General features: G+C 41.1%; 1 protein-coding gene across 3 annotated transcripts in view; it reads left to right on the top strand.

Annotated features, from left to right (window-relative positions):
- The first annotated feature begins 3,819 nt into the window (after window positions 1-3,819).
- Window positions 3,820-22,315, top strand: part of auts2a (activator of transcription and developmental regulator AUTS2 a) — a 309,983-nt gene continuing 291,487 nt past the window's right edge. For all 3 annotated transcript variants that reach the window (XM_068721154.1, XM_068721152.1, XM_068721151.1), the window contains exons 1-2: window positions 3,820-3,975; window positions 6,221-6,980. In XM_068721154.1, coding sequence (XP_068577255.1) covers window positions 6,693-6,980 — 288 coding nt within the window. In that variant the 5' untranslated portion in view covers window positions 3,820-3,975; window positions 6,221-6,692. The remainder of the gene's footprint in view (window positions 3,976-6,220; window positions 6,981-22,315) is intronic.

Raw genomic sequence — 22,315 nt, 5'->3', positions numbered from 1 at the left:
TTAATCAGTCTTTTTTTATTATTTAACTAATGGGTCCTCATTGTTCTGATGGTAAATGTGGGTCTTATCCAGTAGTCAAATAGTCCACAGTGATTGATGGTGTGAGCCGGAGGAAGAACCATGAGCTAAGAGGATTTTGACAGGCAGTCATATATTAAGACCAGTGAGGTTTTTTGGTCCATGCTGTCACTATTACAGGTACAAGCCTCAGTCTGATCAATCACTCTAAATCTGCATTTAAGGACAGTTTCATTTCTCCATACATGACATGTATGCTCACATAATTCTGTAGTGCTTGCATGCACTGCTTTTTTATTTAATCTGACAGTGGGGACATGTTGACACTATTCAGAATTTAGGTCAGCTCTTGAACAGGGGGCCATGTGCCATAATTTAGCAGTGAATATGCCATGTGCTTGTCACGTATTAAGATGCACTTTAAGGGTATTAACCACTTGTTGATGAATATTAAACCTCCCAAACACGTGTGAGCCACCGAAAGTCCCCATTAGACCTTTGATTAATAGCGTCGACAAATCATATTTGCCAAGAGGATATAATAGGATAGAACAAAGTGACTGTATCTGTAAGCTACAGAGGGGAATATCTAAGTAAGGGCTATTGTTCTGCACTCGTGGTGCAAGTAATGAGGGCTATTATAGGGATTGTAGGCAGACCTGTAGGGGGAGGAAAATGAGCTCAGTCTTGCATTGAGAATCTCGGTAGCTATAAGTACCCAGCAATTCCACTCGCATTACGCCCATAGTGTCATTACATCCCACTTGAGTCCTCTTCCTGACAAGTAGTGATAATAATGATGAAGATGAACACAAATAAGATTAAGGCAAAAGATGGTAACAGGCAGGTGTGAGATAATATGGGGATGTTTATGTTTCTGTTTTGTGGATCTGATTCTGTAATTACCACCATCTGCTGCCAGACTTAAACACTGAAGAGAAAGAGAGGGAGTGAAGCGTTGCGTTCTGTCTTGGCAAATAAAGATAAAATAAGTACTTTAACAGGAGGCATTCCTTTTGTTTTTTTCCAAGGTAACAACGGTAGCAGAATGGTTGGCCTGTGATTGACTTCTCTCAAGGGCTTCATCCTATTATGGGCTCTTTTCAGGCTTGCATGCTATTCGGAAAATACCTCCACCATAAAAAAAATCTGTTTATCTTCATAAAAGCCTGATTGGACTTGTTGGCTTATCTGAACATTTTATTCAGCCAACACGCTTTCCTGTTCTTCAGATCCTTTTCCTCTGGTTTTTCCTCAGTTTTTGTTTTTCATTGTTGAACGCCGAGTGATTAACCTTTACCCCCGAGTCACAGACGGGGGTCAAGGGACCATTATTATAGCTGGTTGGAAAAGCCACATTTCTAAAGGATTAGCTTTGACCCCTTTGTTGTTTTGAGAGATGTGGAGGCTGGAAGCCACGCTCAGTGGTAACGTTACCTTCACCGCCGATGTTGTTCACAGCGCTCAATGCAAGGACTTTCAGTCCATCAAATCCAGAGTGTTGTGTGACAGTGTATGAAGTTGTGGATGCAGAGAAAGTTGGGGCTAAGGTGTAATTAAGGCTGATTATGGCGAGGCAGAGGGGAGGGCAGGGCAGCGCATTTGTCTTCCCCACCTAATGAGCGTTGTCTGGGAGAGCTGAATTAGCTGCCTTGCTGTCGACTCTCCCCTGCCATGCCACTTTGTCACAAGGGCACTCCTCCTGGAAGATGAGACAGGGTCAAGTGCATGTGCGTCCCCCCCGGCATTATTCTTACAGGCCGGTGGGGTCCCTGTTCCATCGGGTGCTGGGGATTGAGGCACTTTAGCGAGCTCTGAGCCACACCACTCAGCCTCTGCATCATTAAACCAGGCTAAAAATACCCAGCCCACCCATGGCCCGCTGTTCACAGAGGACCAGTTCATTGGCACACTGAAACATTCGCTGTCTCTTGCTCATGAGAGGTGTGGCACCATCATTTTTCACCCCCTCTTTAAGTGTCATGAGGCTATGGCAGTACTGTGACAGTATGCTCAACAAGCTATTATTAAGTGCCCCTGTCCTTCACCCAATAATTCATATGATCAGAATTGATACCACTATTACCATACAAATTCACACCACCCTTGTGTTCACATTGTTGTTAATGCTCATCCCATGAGTATTGATGGACATAGAAATCAATATGTGTTGGTGTAAAGCTGGTGTGACATCTGCTACAAGAACTGATGACAAAGCCCACGCTGTGTATACTGTGGAACTATTTATGGCTGAAACTGATAACTGTTATCATCAGTTGAGCTCACGATTAATTTTCAAATGTATTGCTTAGTCCATGAAATGTTAGGAAATAGTGAAAAATGCTCATCACAATTTCCAAGAGCCCACGGTGACGTCTTCAAACAGCTTTTTTTTGTGTACGACTAATCGAGTATCAAAACTGTTATCAACCTGCTTTGCATTGACTAATGGGAACATCTAATAACAGCTAGATACAAGTATGCTGCTCGAGCAAACTGCATGTATGTATTTGCACAACAACAGAGAGCCGACTGACACCCCAGTACTTGTGGTTTTGTGAATCTACTGCTGGCCTTTGCACCAGCAGAATGACACTACACAACCTGCGTGAAATGAACTCCTTAAACCAAGCTGAACAGCTCCGTGGTGTAGATACATTTAGTCCTGGCAAATGATTCTATGGGTTTTTAATAACTGCCCTCTTACATTATAATGGTTCACTCTCATATAAATACAATAAATCATGCAGCAGTCAGGAGTCAGCTACAGAACCCTTACTTTACACGTATTTGTTGGCTCAAATATGAAGCATTTTCAAATCAATCACTGCAAATACGTGGCAAGAATAGCACTCAGGCTATTTCTCTGATTATACTGTATGGCCGCAACGTATTGGACACTGCCGACACGTGACACGCTTAACGCCACAGGTGCAAGTGATTACCTAAATTGTCAGGGTTCGCGTGAATAAGAGCGCAACATGGAGAACCGTCGTTCCGAGGTAATGTTGTTACGGTGTTTTTACGTACACTAAAACATGCGCTGCGCTTATTTAGTGTTTTAAACGTGATTTTATGGCACCTTAAGGTCAAAATTATTTGTTCGTGTTGAACGGGGTGATGAGTTAGTTGGCCGCGGGTGTCCCTGAAGAGAGACGCTTTCACGAGCCAGATGATAATCCGACACTTTAGTTAGAGCACATAGCCTACAGACATATGTCTTAATGAGTGACATGGATGACACCAGGCTGAACTGAATCACTGAGCACATGTAAATGAAAGGTGTAAGGTTTTATCTCACTTGTTGCCCTCTTCAATTAAATAATTATTCACCAGTTCAGTGCAGACTTGCTTGTTCCAACAGCTTTGTAGGCACTATTAGCACACTTTTAAATGTCGTTAATAAATGCGTATTTGTCTCGACAGCTTTTCTGATACAGCTAAGGTCCATTAATGAGTAGCCACTATTCCTAAGTATTTAATTTTATTCTCAGCTGGCGTTACCATCACAGACACAAACTTCATACTTGTACATCAACTTGTATTCATAATGATTGTTTTTGGTCATATAATGTACGGGCAAATGCATTTACGGTAAAAAAGGGAAACAAAAGTGCGTAAACCGGCTTTGTCTGGCTTGGGTTCCGCCGTGTCCCCGGTTATTCCGTCTCTCTATTGTAACTCTGAGCTTACCGAAATGTCCAGACACAGCACTATTTGCGCCGAGGAGGAAGCGTGCAGCCTGTAAAGCGGCACTGCGGCATCGCCGTATCACTGCGCCCCGGTCCCCCTTCTCCGGGATCCTGAAGCTCGGATCTGGGGAGAGGAGGAGGAGATACCCTTTGGTTTTCCTTTTGCGGGATTTATTTTGCCAGCTCCAAACCTTCTTGTGCGTTATCTTTGAATAGTGACCGAAGGCCTGCAACTTGTCCGGACGGTCCCTCCTCACTCGCAAGGGTTTGCATTTCTTCGTTTTGCATGACGTGTCTTGGAGCAAAAAAAAAAAAAAAGAGAGAGAGAGAGAGAGAGGCTTGCTTTTGTTGTGTGTTACAGTGGAAAATGAAGCTTGGAGAGCCGGGGCAGGAGGCAGTGCCAGTCCGCTGCTGCTGTTGTGGGCTGGACTGGATTACAGAGCCTGAGATCTCTACTGACAGCACAGGCAGACAAAAAAGGGACTGTGAGCGAAGACATGGGAAAGAGTCTTTTACTAAGCTAGAAAAGCCACGGCGAGTGCTAGAATACAGGGTTTTCCCCCAAATAAGCGATATTTTGGGATCAATTTGTGCAGTGTGTGTGTGTGTGTGTCTCATTAGATGAGTGCTGACACGGGGCATCAGGTTAAAGGTATAGGTACTGGGAGAAAAGGTTTAGAGGACCGTTATTATAGTAAAGGTGGACTTACCCTTTTTTTGGATTGTTTGAAGGCAGCACAACTGCATGCAAGGAATATGTTGATGCATAGTTAAATGTTGGCATGCCGGCTTTGTTATGTACCCATTTAATTACAACCCATTTTTTTTAATACATGGTTCTAATTGTGTTTGTGTAAAACATCTGCGACTTTGCAAGATGTAGCAGAGCATTTAGGGACTACATGCGTGCTGCAGAATCCAGATGAGCTACATTATATGACAACCTGTGTCCAAGGAGACAATGTAAAGTTGAAGATGGTGGTTGACTGTGGCAGATTTGCTTTTGAGTTTGTGTGGTGATGCAGGAAAAGGTGCGATTCCTCTGGGTTTGAAACGTCCACCAGCATTTGGAGGCATGCTTTGTAAAAGCCTGCAGTTTGCAGATTCAGCTTTCTTCCACATAGAATACCATTTCTATGATGTAATGGATGAGAGTTGATATTCTGGACACATAGAGAAGCCATATGTGTTTTTAGACTACAATGCCAGAGTGGCTCTCAGTGGCTTCAGGCCTAGACTGTAGGCTATGCCTCGAGAACGATCCAGAATGAGACTGCAAGCTGTTGAATGTTGCATCCTGATATCATTAAGCAGCCAAATGCCTTCAGTGTCAGACAGTGAAGGTATGCCACGCTAAGATCTATAGTGCATTTCAGGATGACATTATGAAATGGTCTTGATTTCATTATAGTGTGTGTAACACCTCAAGGACATCTCTGTTAAATACGACCTGCTATCATTCATGAAAAATATATTTAGCTGTTTTTGATTAGTGGAATATGTGAGTGAGATGTTGCATCCAGGACAGTATATTAGAGGAGTTTAGACGGTTGTCGCAATGAATTTGATCATCCAGACAGATTTTTGGATGAATGTTTACAAGTCAGGATTGTGTTATTCTAGAAGAACTTTGAAATCACTTCTCTTATAGTTGATAGATGACGTACGGTACTATATTTGGGCAGCTTGAGTCTTTACATTTATAAGGCCTTAACTTTGACAAATAAAGATGCTACACCACGCATGAAAATTATACTCAATTTATAATGTCATTTTGGAATATGTATATGAAGGCCACTGAAATTGGAATTGAAGTTTGTTATAAATAAATGTATTTAGCAAACGAGAGCAGCGAAAGTGGTAGGATAGATTGTACTGAGTTGTTTGTTATTAATACAACATTTGATTTAATTAAGACTTTATTTCAGCTTCTTTAGTAATCCATGAAATTATTGCAGTAGGACCAGTATGTTACTGATACATTGGTTACACTTAATATTTGCATTTGTACAGATGGATACACATCTCTGTATGTTACTAAAGAATTAACAGTGATGGTGACAAAAACAACAAGTTCAGGCTCATGTCACCAAGGAGATAAGTAAAAAATCTGTCGCATAATTAATCAAAGTAATTTACTCATAAAAAATACAGTTTAGACGAGAAGCTTGGCAAAAGCTTCAGAGATGCTAGTAAAAGAGCACTGACAACACATAATCATCTCATCTCAGGGCTTAATGACGTGGCAGGGTAAGAAAACACAGTGAACTTAAGCAGTAAGCAGAGGAGACTGTATCCACCCTAACAATACATGCGTTATGCATTATGTAGAACGACAGCAGCCTTCTGTAGAGTATACCGCTCCTTTTGGAAAATGGCTCACTGACTAAATGCACAGTTGAACTTGCAGTGAACATGTGGCAAATGTGTTCTCTCTCTCTCTCTCTCTCTCTCTCTCTCTCTCTCTCTCTCTCTCTCTCTCTCTCTCTCTCTCTCTCTCTCGCTCTCAGGAGGGAGGGAGGGAGGGAGGGAGGGAGAGAGTTTGCTGACCTTGGGTGAGACAAGTAGGTTCCTGGAGAAGAAAGATGTGGCGTCACCTGCTCAACTCACCATGGCGGGACATGTTCACTGAGCAGATATTTGCCTTAACTTGAAAAGCTCTTCCTCTGCCGGAATTGACAGCTTGGTGATAACGTGTTTAATAGATCATTTTACACCTCTGTCGTAGGATTTGATGGACTGCCTTTGGGGATCTTTGCTCAGAACCTAGCTTGGTTCAGTGACTTGATGCCATTTTGCGTTTCCTGTAAAAGGTGTCATCTGTTGGATATTACATGGTTACCTTGGATCTAGTACATTAATAACATTAACTTGGATATTGCGTATATTCTCCTCGGAGGCTTTTACACGAGTGGAGGTCAAGCGGTGTCAGTGTTTGGCCCTTAAAGATTCTGATTCTCTCTAAGAGGTGGGTTTATTTGGATGTTTCCCATGAAGAGCACGGATGGCCCTCGATCTAGTGGCCTCCGCAAGAAGAGGAAGTCAAGGTCAGTGAGGGATCGGGACAGGAGATCAAATGGGATAAGGAACAAACATGTCAAGGGCTCCGTCTTTCGCTTCTCCTCCGACTCCGAGCGGGAGGGCGACAGGGAGCCCCCTTCATCCCGCCATCGACCCCCGCGAAGAAAGCGAAAGGAGTCTACTTCTGCTGAAGAGGACATCATCGACGGCTTCTCCATCACAGGGTTCGTGACCCTGGAGGCTCTGGAGGTGAGTAAACCAGGGAAAAGTCACTTCAACTCTCTCCAACCTTGTGTGTGTGTGTGTGTGTGTGTGTGTGTGTGTGTGTGTGTGTGTGTGTGTGTGTGTGTGTGTGTGTGTGCGCGAGCGTGTGTGTGTGTCTGTCCCTGCTTTTGCATGACAATACAGTTGAAAATCTCTTAACGCTGTGTGAAGATGTTTATTATTGTGTGCCTCTCTGACTGGGCCTGCCCAGCGTTTTGGCGCCTGCCTGCATATTTGGCTGTTGTGTGAGCTGGAGTTGAACAGATGTAGCTTTAAATGTAGCGCTGCAGCCAGAGATTACTATCTCTGTCACTGAGAGGCTGTTGTTGTTGTTGTGTGTACTGCTCTGGATTTGTTTTCAACAAGAGTTTTCCAGCAAAGCCCTACACCAGATGAGGGATGTTCAGCTATGGTCGTAGTGGCTGTTGTGCCTTTGTACGCTTCAGAGTAAAAAAGCAATTTGATCTGTGTTACAACAGTTTATTCAGAGTGGGAGTAATTTATTGTGCACCGGCTTGCCATTTTCCTGGAACTGCAAACTGGGCAGAGGCTGCCTTCCAACGATATAGGTCTGAATTATGACTTACACAAGCAATCATTTTATATGGCACAACTGCCATATATTTCTATAATGGTAGCTAACAGACGGGCGACAAACTAAAGGAACAGTGTCTCCTGCAGCATTTCCACCGCATTATACGGCTCAGCTGGACTCACTCTTTTTTTGGTTTTCCATGAGCAAAAGTTGTTGATAGTACCTGGTACTTATTTTGGTAGCACGTCAGCCGAGGTTCCTAGTGAGCTGAGCTGGTACTAGAAGGTCAAGTTAAATCTCTGCGGACCAATGATAACAAGCCATCCTGCAAAACTGCAATAGCACTGTTTTCATTCACTCGACCCAGATTTTACAGAGTGGCAGCTCGCAAAGCTACGCCGTTCTCTACGTACAGCAGCCTATGCTGTACAATTGATGAAGTTTTGCTGATGAAAGGAAAGGATGAAAGTGTTGCGTTGAAGACGATGTCACAGCAGTTTCAGGTGGCGCCGCTTTGGTGATCAGCTGAGAATCCCACCTAAGCTATCAACAGTGGGAAACGAAATGAATAAAAGTACCTAAAGTTAGTCAAACAGAATCAGTGTAAATTAAAGCATTAGTAAGGTGTTGGGCCACCACATTGGGTCAAACTCTCTGCAGGTGCTGAAAGCATTTGATTCACATCATGTTCCTACTCTTTGTGTACTACTTCCTACTCATCTAACCATTCAGAGATCAGCCCCTTGCATTAGCGTGTTCTCCACTCCTTATGTCAGGTGTTTCTTTTAAATCGTCTCCTGTCTCTATGTGTCAGTGTTGTTGATTTTACAGGAAGTATTACCAACTGTTAATTTTACATCAAATATTTCAACAAACCTTTCATAGTTTTGTTTATCCTGCTCTTGCTTCAGCAGGATGTGAAAACAGTTTGTATCTTTACAAGGTCAGAGTCAGGGCTGTCCTGGGATAACACAGCCTGGCTTGCATTTTCTAATATATGCAGTGTGATACCAATCTCATGTTCGCTGATGTGACCCATCTCAAGGATAAGTACAGTAGCACTTGTCCTCACTATATCCCTTTGTTAGTCAGATCAACCCTTTCCACAGCTTAAGACTGTCGTGTTATTCAGATTTACTCTATCCGACACGTGCTTTCTCTTCACAGTTTTGACCTTCTTTCTGTTGTTCTTTCATTGATGTTTTCAGCCTGCTAAAAGAACTGCGTGTGACTGTCTAGTTAGATGACAACTTAGAAATCAAGTTGGGAAAGTTAAAAGTGACTAGCTTGTTTTCAGATAAAGATTCATTGCATTTTAATCACATTTATGTCTTATCACTGACTTGTAACTATTTCACTTTCTTAATCTCTACACTTTAAGTCAAACTGCACATACAAGCAGTTATATGAATCTAATATTCCAAAATAGAAAAACAAACCCCCGCTTCCTGTCAGTTTGACTGGCGCTAAGATATTCAGTATTTCAGAGCTCTCCATCAAAACATACATTACATGATGTTCTATCAATTTATGAATATTTAATGAATTCAAATGAAAGGGGAAATGATACCATTGCCTTAGAATTTCTGATTGTAACAGATTTACAGTTTGATGCACAGAAAATATTTTGACATTTTATTACCCTCCACAACATTGTTTCAGCCTTTTACTGTCGTCAACCGAATGAAACACAGACTAATAAATCAAAATATATTGCAGTATCAAATTACATTAATATCAAATCACATTGATGTAGAAGGCACATCTTACAAAACAATCTTGTTGCAGAGGGGTTCACTGAGTAATAAAAAGTCAGTTAAGTGAGAGTGAGAAAAATAAATCCTACTTGTGTGGGAGTGCAAACGTGTACACACAGGATGGCTTTTCTTAGGTTGTGACTGAACTTATTAATACAGTATCATCTCACAGGGAAGTGAAGGGAGACGGCTAGATTCGATCACTTCTTCCAGTAGTTGGGCAGCTTTAAATATCCCAGAGTGTTGCCCTCGGTCCCAAATGTAATTCCTGGAACTAATAACAGAAGCTGATGATTCATCTTTCTGTTCACACAATCTCTGAAAGGAGGATCTGGACTATGACCATGTCCACAAAACTCCTACCCCCATGTTGATAAGCTGTTGTAGCTCAGCACTCCCGCTGCCTTGTGCCTGCTTCAGAATTTGTGGACAGTTTCATGTGCTTCCAAGGACCAAAGTGTGCTCTCTGCTTCATTCGTCTGGTGATTAGATCCCAGATTAACTGATTGTTTGGTCTTTAAAATGTCAGAAAATAATCCCAGTTCCCAAAATCCAAAGTGACATCTTCAGATGTCTTGTTTGGTCCAATGAGCAGCCCGAAACTCAAAGATTACTTTACAATTATACTAAACAAAGAAAAGCAGTAAAGCCTCACTTTAGAGAAGCTGGAATGAGACAATTTGAGAAATTAGCGATTATCTTTTGTCGTAAAATAGTTTCAGAGACGTTTTATGACGCTTGACTAATCGAATGAGTTCTAACTCAAAAGAGAGTCGCATACATCCTTTGTTTACGAAACCTGGCTTCTCCTGTGGTTTCAGAGAAAGAGATGACAGTGTAGGGAAACGATAGACTTGAATAAGAATAAGATCCTGGCCCAGTAACTGCCTCTCATGTGCCCCTGAGCGAGCCACTTGACCCCCCCCACACTTACTTTCATTCATTATAGCTGCTCACAGACCAATGATACAAGACATATTTCACTTGGCAGCTCTCTCATGTGAGTGACTGAGTTAAAATCAGGACTGAGGGTTAATCAGGAAGTTGCTCATACAGACACAAATAAATAACATTTGCCAGGTTTAATAAAGGTTCATGCTCCCAAAAGAAATCTTTCAAAAGCTGTATTGTTGTATGTCACCCTGTAGTGACTGACATGACCATTTAGTACAGAGGTTTTTAAACGGATTGTTTCGGATAGACCCACCCTGTCTCTTTTTTCAGAAGGAGAGATATTTTCCTTCTCTTTAATCTTCAACTACGGCTCAATCGTGTCAAAGCTTTTCTTGCATTTCACCGCCTCCATAGCTCAAACAATTGGATTTCTGTTTATCCAATATTTCTCAGTGTAATTTTCAGTGACAATTATACTTCAGTTTCCTCAGTCTTCTATGTAATATCTATGTGATGTAGGTCTGACCTTTTCTTTCTTCAACCCTACCTTTGCACTATTGAGCTGTGTTTACTTGTGTGTTTTTACCACACACTGGTATAAGATTCTACATAGTGTATATATGGAACTATGCACAAGCATATCACAGCACCAGTGGCTCTTTTTCTGTCTGGGTAAAGTTAAATTCTGATGAGGTCAGACCCCTGGAGGTATATGCTAGTGCTCTCCATCTGTCACCACAGTGCTGGAGCAACACTGCTCCCAGCCCTGCTTTTCATGTGCATGCTGATATTTTAGCTTTGCATTTCTCTTTTGCAGTCTCAGGGCTGACGCTTCTGTGATGAGACTCTTTAGATACTCCATTTGCTTTTAATAGATGTTCGACAACGTATTGTTGCCTTGATTAATGGGCTGTTTGCTGGTGTTGCAGTTAATGTTGAACTCACTCAGGTTGGACTTTAAGAACAGTTGAATAGGAAGTTTCTGTTGAAATAAAACAAGAGAACGCTTATTACTGGTCATTGGTGTTTCTTGTTTGCTCTCTATTTTGATCAGCATCATGTACAGTCTTCACATACAGATAAAGTTTTGATGTAACAATGGGCCTGATGCAAGACGCACTCATTTGAACAGAATTGTTCTTAAGTGATATAGGAGAACGTGCCGCATTCACCAATTTCTGCGTATCTTTATTTTTTTTCTGAGGTACGATTACAATATCGGAGTGGTCCAAACCTGTCATAGGAGTCATGTGCAATCAGTCTCCTGTTTATTTCATTACCCCGAGGTATTATTTGGACGTTAATTATGCTAATTTACAAATCTCATTAAAGTACAGGTGGCATTCATCACGCTGGTCATTTACATAGTTATCTGAAGTTAGGAACGTTGGCAAACTGGTTTAAAAAAATGTAAGAGAAATTTAAGATAATATTGGACCAATGATTTGTTTCCACATATACAGGATACATTTAAATTACGCGCTGTGTAGTTTGAGAAATCCACCATCTTGGCTGTAATTGCTAGTAAATAAGAAAAGCTTCATGCTCGTGTATCCCTTGAACTCAATAAGCACAGAGCAATGCGACATAATAACTGTTTAGCGGTGAATAAATAGACTACGGTCTTTAATATCATAAGTCTGTCTTTTTCTTTCTCAGACAAAGTATGAAAAAAAGGCATTTTGATCTTTAATTAAGAGGTAACTACACAAGTATGCTACAATTGACTATTTGCTCACTGCTGTTGGCATTTATTATGTTCTGTGTCCCAAACCTATAAATTGAGCAAGAAATTACAAAGATGCATTGAGGAGTGTTCATTCACTGAGATCAAAGTACACAGCAGCAGCTGTCCTTTTGGAGGAGTTGCTTTGGAGGCAGATTTTTATTGAGAGAGGGCCGAGCAGCAACCTATTACAGCACATGAAGAAATTACTAAATAATTGAGTGTCTTCTCCTCTAAAACCTTTGCTGTGTTCTCCACCCATTTCACTTGACAGGTGTTCCTAACCTCAGCATGTCCTTACTGACCAGAATTGATTTACAATGTTGCCTAAGTTAACCCACATGCTCATTATTTCCCAATAGTTTGTCGTCTCTGACGTACAGTACACACACATGTACCGATAAATGCCTAAAACGTCCAATCGCACCCTTCTCTTTCAACCGTCACCGCTGTTCAACATTGTGCCGAAAGGCTGGACTGACTGAATAACAACACCTCATCTTCTTGCTCAGCGGGTTAACAGCAGTCTATTACATGATTGACTGCCCGTGATAATACGATGAACGGCACAAAAGCAGCACTGTGTAAATTACTACAATTGCAGTGTCTGTTCTACTCTGATTTTTCATTTAAAGGTCTGGAAAGAAGTCTTAATTCACAATGCCCCACAGAGCTCCTGCAGGTTTTGTTGTTTCTCTAAACAATTTCTCCCTCTAACTTAATCTGTTACACACCATAGAAAACAGAAGACAACTGATTCAGCTAATGCACAAACAGTGTACAATACGGCACTGGGCACATAACAGCGTGGCACCACATACGACTGGATAGACGTGTGGAGCTGACACAAGCAGTGTGGGGCCTGCAGTGTACGCTGGTTATTTTTATTACTCAGAATAATAAAGAAAACCAATAATAACAAGAGTGTAATTGTCTCTAGATTTATCATTACGATTTATTAGACATTTTTTAATTGACTTGTGTGTTTGCTGGATTTTCATTTCGTGTAATTATGTGATTGACAACTTAAGGATGGAAGTTATTAACCTGGTCGGTTAGTTGGTTGATTTGTTCTTCTCTTCGTATGTCCAACACTTTGGTCTAGCTCAGGATCTTTATCAAGATTTCTCTCAACAAATGGCGAGATTATATTAGTTCTAGTCCCCCAGAGGATCGTTCCTGGGGATTTTGGTTTCTGTGTTGCCAAAATACAGCTAAAGTCATCGCTTCAGGGGAATGTTTGGATCATCAGCAGCAGTGTATTTAGCCACAGTTTATCTGTTCTATTGTTGTTTTTAACTTTATTAAAGCAAGAGATACACAATTACTAAAAGTATCAGTATCCCCTCCAAAACACAGACAACAAAAATCTCTCCTTTTGCAGCCCAGCTAGTGAAAAAAGGCAAACAATATGTGCTAAACCAGTTTTTGGCTCTTAGACATATTGTAGCAAGAGAGCACTGGATTTGACATGTCATGCCTAACTGCACCAAACAGCAGACTACTAGCTGCCGACCACCAGAGAGCGAGGAGATAGATCACAAAGAGCTTTAATGCCTTTCACTGCAGGCTTTACATCACACTGACAAAATGTCCATAACAGGGCAATGTATAAACCATGTGTCTGCTGGAGGAGAAATGTTTTCATAAGAGCTGTGGAAATGCTCTCATTTCAGCACACATGATGCACCACCAAGGACCTTGTTGGTTCCAATCAAGTGCCGATTTCTATTTCTGGTTTCTGCTGCGTCCACCGGTTATTTCATTTTAGGCTCCAGCTTCACACCCATCTGTCACACCCACACTGGCCATGGAGATGTGACGCATTCAAGCCGGGGCTCAGCGGAGCGTCATAGTTCATGGATTACGTTGAGTCATCGGTGCGTGCGAGTGAAGGGTGGAGGTGGTACGGAGTGAGGAGTTCAACGAAATGATAATAGGTTCATTGATGAGGTGTCAGACCTTCAAATAACCGCTGGCTAATTAATGGCTATTGACATTTGAAGCAAGTGGAGCAGGAGTTAAAGGACAGGTTTTCCTATCTGAGAGGATCAAGTGCAGAAGCTCTGTCAACAAAGGATATTCCTTTCTCATATGGCCGCATGAAGATGATGAATTGCAGTTTAACAGTCTGGCATTTTTCCGCTCTTGTATGCTGTTCGTGGGATGATGCTGTCGGCTTGCCAGCATTTCAAAAACAATTGATTTTCTTTGGCACAGCCCTCAGAAGTCTGCCTGGAGGAGGACTTGTAAGTGCAGGCAGAGAAGAACACATTGATTGGTACTTCATTGTAAGGAGGAGGCTAATGTGAAATCAAATGTATTGACAGCTAGTTTCCCAAAGACTCAGGGAAAAAAGTGACACTTCAAACAATTAAGACACATAAGCATCAAGCCAGGTTTTTTTTCAGCTTTGTTCCTCAGAGAATGTCGCTTGGTGAACATGGACACCTTCGGAGAGAGATTTTTTTTTTTTTTTGCCACGATGGCTCTCCATGTGCCACGCTTCCTCGACAGATAGTTCTGTCTAGTGAATAATACCACTGTTGCAGCCTTTTAATTAATTTCCCACCTTCCCCACATGGCAGTAATAGCAGATATTCATTTGGCTGCATCTTGGAGGTGTCAGAGAGTGATGAATAGTAAGCATTAATATGTTCTGACAGCCAGTGACTGACACATTAATGAAATAAGATGTCATTAAACAACAAGTCCAGATTAGATGATATCTCTGTTTTTTGGGACATGGATTCTATCAGCTCTCACATGTTTACACTAACAATTAGATAGTCCTCAGATTCAGTCATCATGGCTCTGTATGTGTGCGTCCATTTTAGAAAGTGCGGTCTGTCATTGGGATACAAACAGAGCCAGGGCCTTTTTTAAAGCCTCATTGATCTCCTACCAGTGTACATTCAGTATCTTGGCCGTGTTATCGAACACTCAAGCAGCTCGTCTATTGTGGTGCTCCTTTCGCTGTTGCTGCTTGTGGACATTTTTGCCACAGATGCAGATTAATTTGTAAAACGTACTTAGTCTGCATTGCAGGGCGAAGCTACATGCTTTACAACACCAGACCTTATCTTTCCCAGCAGATTTGTCATTTCCCTGCCTCAGTTGGTACTGCGACAGCCTTTCCATCTGTCACAAACATGTGTCCAGGGTGGTTGGACTGTAACTGCATAGAGCGACCGGCCATGAAATCCAGGTGTAAATCCACCCATGACGCCTTTTAAGAGCTGCATCATCCAAAGTAGGAGGCGTTTCACAGAAACATTTAGGCACATATAGCAGGAAATTAACATTCTCATTAAACTTTGGATCTGGTGAAGCAAAACGAGGAAAGAAAAGAATAAGTCATTGAATTTAGCTATGAGAGCTGTTCTTTAATTTTTCCTGTTTCCCGTCACATCTTGGCACAACTCCCACATGAAATGCAAAGTGCACAGGTTTTGATTGATGTCAGCTGGCAGGCACTCGAGTCAGCTGCCCAACACCCGACACCTCAACTCACTCGTTAGCAGGAGAAACGGACAATTCGTATGAACTCGGGCAAAACAAATAGCTCGGCAACAAAGGGAATGAGCAGCATGCAGCGTCAATGTTTGGAGTTGACAGGCAAAAAAAGAATGAGACTGTGGGATGTTGGAGCAAGACAGAGGGATGATCAGTATATTCGTAGTTATTTTAGCCATACTTTTATAGCCACAGTGAGCTTTGTAGCTGTGGGATGTGTTTTTACAATGCTGAATATATAAGTTGAATTGTTTCAGAACCAGTCCATGTCTGAGATGGATGTTTTTTGTTTTTGTTTTAAATTATTAAAATACTACATGAAAATGTTTCCCTGTCCATCTTGAAGCACAGTTTCTGTTTACTTTGTGTTTTGCCTAAAGGTTCTTGTTAAAACATTGACAGCTGGGGGGGAAAAAAACAGTTGAAATGTGTGTTTAGTCGTGCAATAGACGATTTCTCTGCGGTCAGAAAGCTGCTAATATATATTTGTTTACAGACAATGTTTGTGAAGACTGAGTGCTTTTTTGTAGAGATTTATGACAATACTAATGAACACACAAGTCTTCCATCAGCTTATGTCTACATTAACGGCTAATCTTTGTCTAATGGCACAACCGGAGTGGCTGAAGAACATTGGATTAATGGTTCCACCTCTTTAACACCTAAGTCTCCCTGACACTTGTTAATGTAGCACACGGCTCTGAAACGACATCATTTTGTATTCTTATCCAAGTATTAGCACAGAGGCAAATCACATCCTCATCCTAGTGTAATTAACTTGCCTCAGTTAAGAAAAATGCTTTTCCCCGGTCTGCTTGCCACCAGCTCGCTGAGCTCAGGCCATTTTCTTTTCCATTTCATCTTTGTTTTCATGCTGGCAGGTCCCAAAGACAGATGTGAGTGGGGGAAAAGATAAATGTTTGCGGATGCCGATTGTAAAATGCCATCTCTGAAGTAGAGCCTTGGCCGGAGTCTCACTCTCTCTTTTGTGTGTAATGGCCCCCACGATGATGCATTTGGACCGATTTTTTTTTCTTCTACTTTACAAGAGACCCTTTTCATGCTTAACTGAACAGTGCATACTAATGGTGGTGCAGTTAGGATGGGTTTGTGTGTGTGTGTGTGTGTGTGTGTGTGTGTGTGTGTGTGTGTGTGTGTGTGTGTGTGTGTGTGTGTGTGTGTGTGTGTGTGTGTGTGTGTGTGTGCGCGCGCGCGCGCGTGTGCGAGTGTCCTGTGGACTTATGAACACAGCCCTGTTGAGATCTCTACCTGCAGCTTTGAACCTTTGATCCCCCGTCTCTTCTCTGATCCTGCTTTTAAACCGAGCCAACCTACCCCTCTTTCCATTTCCATCTGCTTCCATTCCTGCACTCAGATAAGCTTTGCTCAAAAACTGCACAGCCTCAGTTCTTTTTTTTTTTAAAGAATTGTTTACACTAGCCTGAATGCCAGACCTTAATCCACAACCGCATGCTTCTTGCAATATTTAGAAAATTGGCATATATCATAGCAGCCAATACCAAATCACAGCACCTTGGCTATGTAGCGCAGGATGCCGTTCCATCTCTTCTAGGTCAAATGATATTAAAATACTCATTAAAGGCTCCGTGGCTGTGTCTCAGTATGACGTCATCAACCTGCATTCACCTGTGGGACTAACTGCTCTCGGTGCTCCGTGGGAGCTTTTCTGTGGCCTGAAACTGCTTAAAACAAGAGTCACTCAGGTCCATTAGATGCAGCTTTTCATTTTCCCACATTATGTTCTCATTCAGCATCCGCTGTGAAAAATGGTTTGATCACTTATGAAGCAGGTGGGAACATTTGACTTTTGGAAGTGGCAATGGATATTTTACCAAGTGGGAGTGGAGGCATATAGTCCAACTAGAACCTGTTTAATATTCACATTTACTAAATGAGGGGTTCCCAGTCTTTTCTGTCAGACGTACCCCCACAGTCCTGTCAGATAAACTCCACCAGCACCAGCCATCAATCCGAATATGTTTATGTGTATTGCTTTTAAACCAGATGGTACTTATCCAGAGACCTTGTTGTTTCATGGAGGAACCTTTTTTCCTTCAACCACAGTTTCAACATGAAACTGCTCACAACAAGGTCTGTGGAAAAGCTTGAGTAATCAGGTTATGATTGTTCACGCTTTGAGCACCACCGTGCCGTATAGTCTCATTATATTGGAGAGAAAGCAGACGTCTCCAAAACTAAGCAACTCACACCAAAATAATTTAGATTTACAAATCAGTGTTTTGTTTTATATGAAGCTATAATGTTATACATTAAAATGTTTACGTCAGTTTGGTGAAGTTTGCGTCCCTTCTTCAGAATCTTGACATTCAAGCCTTTTATCCATTACTTCAAGCTAGCCGTTACAAATGTTTTAGCTGAAAAACCTTTTCTCTATTACTAACTATTTGAATAGTTCCTTGATTACTTTTACCCATTTATTTCAACCATTTATCCATCACTTTGAGCAAACTATCTGGACTGTTTATTCATTACCTTTAGCTGTCTGTTTCAACGATTCAAAAGACATTTAATACTAAATAATTTACCAGTAAATAATGTAAGAGTGTTTGACTATGACATTTGTGTTTTCACTGTGGTCAGCACCTCTCCACCACTGCTGTGCCTTTCCTCTCTCTCTCTCATCCTGTTTCAACAATGTATCCATCAATTTTAGTGAACTGGTTCTACCTTATACCTACCTGCTCACTAGTTTTCACTCACTCTCAGTCACAGCACTTTGTGTTCAGGTGTTACAGCTGACTCGGTATGCGGGTCTTTTTTCCTAATGAAAATGTAATTTCTATCTTTTCAAATGACCTGGTCTACTATAGTACAAGCTGTCTACGTACACCCTTTCATCTGCAGAATCTCTCCGGGTTGGGAATCTGCTCAAGGCAACTTCAGAGCTTGTGGTACAATTAATTCTATTTAAGTTAGTGAAAATGTTTTAATAGTCTGTTCTTGTTCTTGTGAAAGAGAAAAGATGTCCACCACAGGCCTATAGAGCCCTATAAGGATGTTATAGGTTTCAAGTTGGAAACGGCTTCAATATGTAGTTGTATGTACCGTATTTTCCGCACTATAAGGCGCACTTAAAAGCCTTTAATTTTCTCAAAAAACGACAGTGCGCCTTGTAATCCGGAGCGCCTTATATATGGATCAATTGGTTAATTGGTTGATCCATACTGGTTGTACACGGCGCTCTGTCAAAATGTTTCAGTAGGACTGGTAAACTACAAAGCCGCACCGCTTGCAGCATTACGGCTACCGTAGTCAGGGGCGTCGCCGAAGTAATAGCGGTAAACACCGGTACTGTGCTTACTCCTACTCTATTCTATGCGCCTTATAATCCGGTGCGCCCTATATATAAAAACAGTTCTAAAATAGGCCATTCATTGAAGGTGCGCCTTATAATCCGGTGCGCCTTATAGTGCGGAAAATACGGTAGTTGATTTGTTCTGCAACACACCTATGTAGTCATAAAAGTCTTACGACAGCTTCAGTAACTGCCTTTAAAATGCATTTCCTATGATAGGGCATGAAGGTACAGGCTATACCTAGTTTTACCGTTTACATGGCTGGAATATTAGGCATGAAGGGCTTAGGAGGAAGAATCCAGGAGGACAGCAGTACTGTATTTAAAAGGTATGAATCCTGTGACAAATGCTCTTCCTGGGAAGAGTAGTGAAGGGAGAGCAGCAGTGCCTCGAGCTGTGTGCCGCTGTGTGTTTATGTTGTGTATACGTGTAAATGTGAATATGCTTGTAGCTAATGGTTTGGGCCTGTCATTCGTCACCTTGTTATTCTGCATATGGGATAGTTGCTATTTATGTCATCACTAAGGACCGATCCATAAATGCTATATGAATGATGCCAGGTTGAATAATGCATTTTTAGGTTACTGCCAAAGTGTGTTTATATATATATATATATATATATATACACACACACACACATATATATTTATATATATATATATATATATATATATATATATTTATTTATGTATATATATATATATATATATTTATGTATATATATATATATATATATATATATATATATATGTGTGTGTGTGTATATATGTATGTGTATATATATATATTTATGTATATATATGTGTATATATATATATATATATATATATGTGTGTATATATATGTATATATATGTGTATATATATATATATATGTGTGTATATGTGTGCACAGAAGATTAAATTCCACCTGTGGCAGCAAAAGCGTAAAGCATTTTTTCCATTGCCAAATGTATATAAGTTTTGAATGAAAGGCAGTTGAGCAGGTCTGTCTCATTAATATCAAGCTGTATGTAAAGTCTTAAGACAACAAAGTGCGCAAATTCTCCTTATGTAAACGATACATATTATATCACAGGATTAACAGATTAAATGCAGACTTTTTCTCAAGATCTTTGATCCAGCTACCTGATTATGGTTGTGCCCCAAGCATAGTTTGCTTTGTAGTATTTAACTATTAAAGCGACAGTTATAACTTTAATAATATCTTTTTTGTCATATTTGCTCCATTTGTCACTATATCCTGACAGTAGTACATGCAGCATTTAATCCTCTTAGTGCTCCTAATGGTGTTTGCCAGATTCCACCGCGCCTGGAGAAAAATAACCGATCAGATCCGTGGAGTTTCTACCACAGCTGTAAATCACTGCTGGTGAAGTCTGATCACACTGTCAAACTAGGAATTAAGATTCTGTTCTGCAGTGACTGTTGCGCACCTCAATCGGTTCCACAAACATATTTAACCGAGCGGAGCAAACTTTCTCATTTTACTATGCATAAACAGTTTATTGACTTGATTTTTAAATAATCCATAATCGATCAGTGAAGTTCTTTTTTAAATGTACATGCTTAGTTTGACTTGGGAGTTTGATTTGAGCGACTAACTGCGTATAAATTATTCTGTCTATCAAGTATATGAGAGCCCTGTGTGCATACCCATGTGTGTTACTGTGTGTGTGAGAGGCAATGAATAAGAAACACTGTGTTGGAAAGATGGAACATATACAGTACGTCATGGGGAGAAAGATTTGCCATTTGTGTTTGAGTGTAAGTGTGTGCAGCAGGGACGCCTACGCTCCAGAAAGCCAAATAGATCCGGAGCTCTCTACCCAAAATGAAAACAAGGCCTCGTATTGTTTTCAGTAAGTGCTGTGCTGCTGATGTGCCTTCTGCTGTAGGGAAAGAGAAAAGAACGCCAGATCCCACAACATCACATCCACAAACTACACATCTTAAGAAACAACACACTGTGGATAAGTCTTTGCCGAAGGAGCACTTTGCTTATGATTTCATTACGACAAGCACAGACTTGTTTAGTGTGCAGTACCCCCTCCCCCCCCAAAAAAGAAAACATGAACAGATTTTGCTTTTTAAGTCATTATCTGACAGCTGTTTTGTTCACTTCTTAGATTATCCCCCTCTTTGTGTTGTTTCTAGATAGTATGTGGTAAGCTTAATTTTCTCACTTATATTTTTTGACAACATTTTTTAGTTCTCTGATATGTTTCCAAGCAAATCCCAGTTGCTTCAGCTGGATATGTAACATATATCTCATCCTGTTTCACAGTAATAATATACTGAGTAGAGGTTCGGGGTGCTGCAGCTTGAATTACTGTTGTTGGTGATGGGAGTACATACTGCCAGAGATGACATGAGCAAACATGCTTTTGTTTCTTGATCACAAGAGATTTATTTCGTCGGGTCCACATAGCGAGCTTGTTCTGAGGATGTCGCATCATAAATACAGTTTTATGATTAGCCTTGTTTTGTTGAGCTGTTTTCCAATGATCATAAAAAAAACATTCAGAATTGTCTCTTGTGATCGGGGAATGATGACAAGCGTGTAATATTGTGATCATTAAATAATGTTGATCATATGAGACTAGAACATGAGAAATGATGACTAAACATTAACACAAAATCTATTCAGCTTTTTATGTGTGAGAATTGCAAAACCAACATTTATTTATGTAAAAACATCACATTGTTTCGGAAGACAGAGACCCATCGATAAAATGAGAAGTTGTCAAAAACAGCACTGGAAATCCTGGATGATTGTTATGAGCAGTGTGCTGAAAGCAAAACTGGAAATGTTTATGCTCAACTAGATGTGCTAAATAGTAATCATGAAAATGCAGACAGCCAATCCCATGATAGTTCCTGTCTGTGAGAGAGTTTGATGAAAGCTTGATAGTTAATTTCAGGTGAACCTTGGTGTGTTCCCCGGGTCTTTCTCCTGCTACACTGCTTTGGACACAAGTCCAGTCTGAGTCTCCTCCTCACACCTCTCATTACAGCTGAGGCAGGCAAGGCTAACAGGGCAATTGATGGACTGTCTATATGACCCTTTGGGGCCTCTGGTGTATCGCTCACCTCAACCTGCGTGCACTTCCATCTATATGGCCTCAGTCCCTCGGCAGTGTGTTTTTCATGAAGAGTGTGCTGGAGTTTTGTAAATGGGAGCTTTGCTCAGGGATAAAAGGTGCTCTTATGTAAATGCCAGCGTGGTCTTTGTTTATTTAGCACATCCCAGGGTGTGTGCGTGAAGCACACACACGCACACACACACACACACACACACACACACACACACACACACACACGCTCTCTAACAAGGCTGGGTTTTAGGATGGATTTAGTTTTGCCAGCTAATAGGGTATCAGCTGTACTGTACAAGCAGTGAGTGGATGCAGCCCGTAGGCTATCCACACCGGCCTTATCACTCAGCAAGCAGACCCCATGATAAGGTATTATGTTTTCCTCAATAGTCTGCTGTGTTCTCTCCTGTTTGTGCAGTTCCCCCGTAGTGCAAGCTGTAATAACCCAAGGCTGCCA

The sequence above is a fragment of the Cebidichthys violaceus genome, unplaced genomic scaffold (genome assembly GCF_023349555.1).
Source record: "Cebidichthys violaceus isolate CVI_PGR_0920_01 unplaced genomic scaffold, fCebVio1.0.p SCAF_27, whole genome shotgun sequence".
Classification (NCBI taxonomy): Eukaryota; Metazoa; Chordata; class Actinopteri; order Perciformes; family Stichaeidae; genus Cebidichthys; species Cebidichthys violaceus.
The sequence above is the reverse complement of the archived record's forward strand: the minus strand, read 5'-3'. Positions and strand labels throughout refer to the sequence as shown.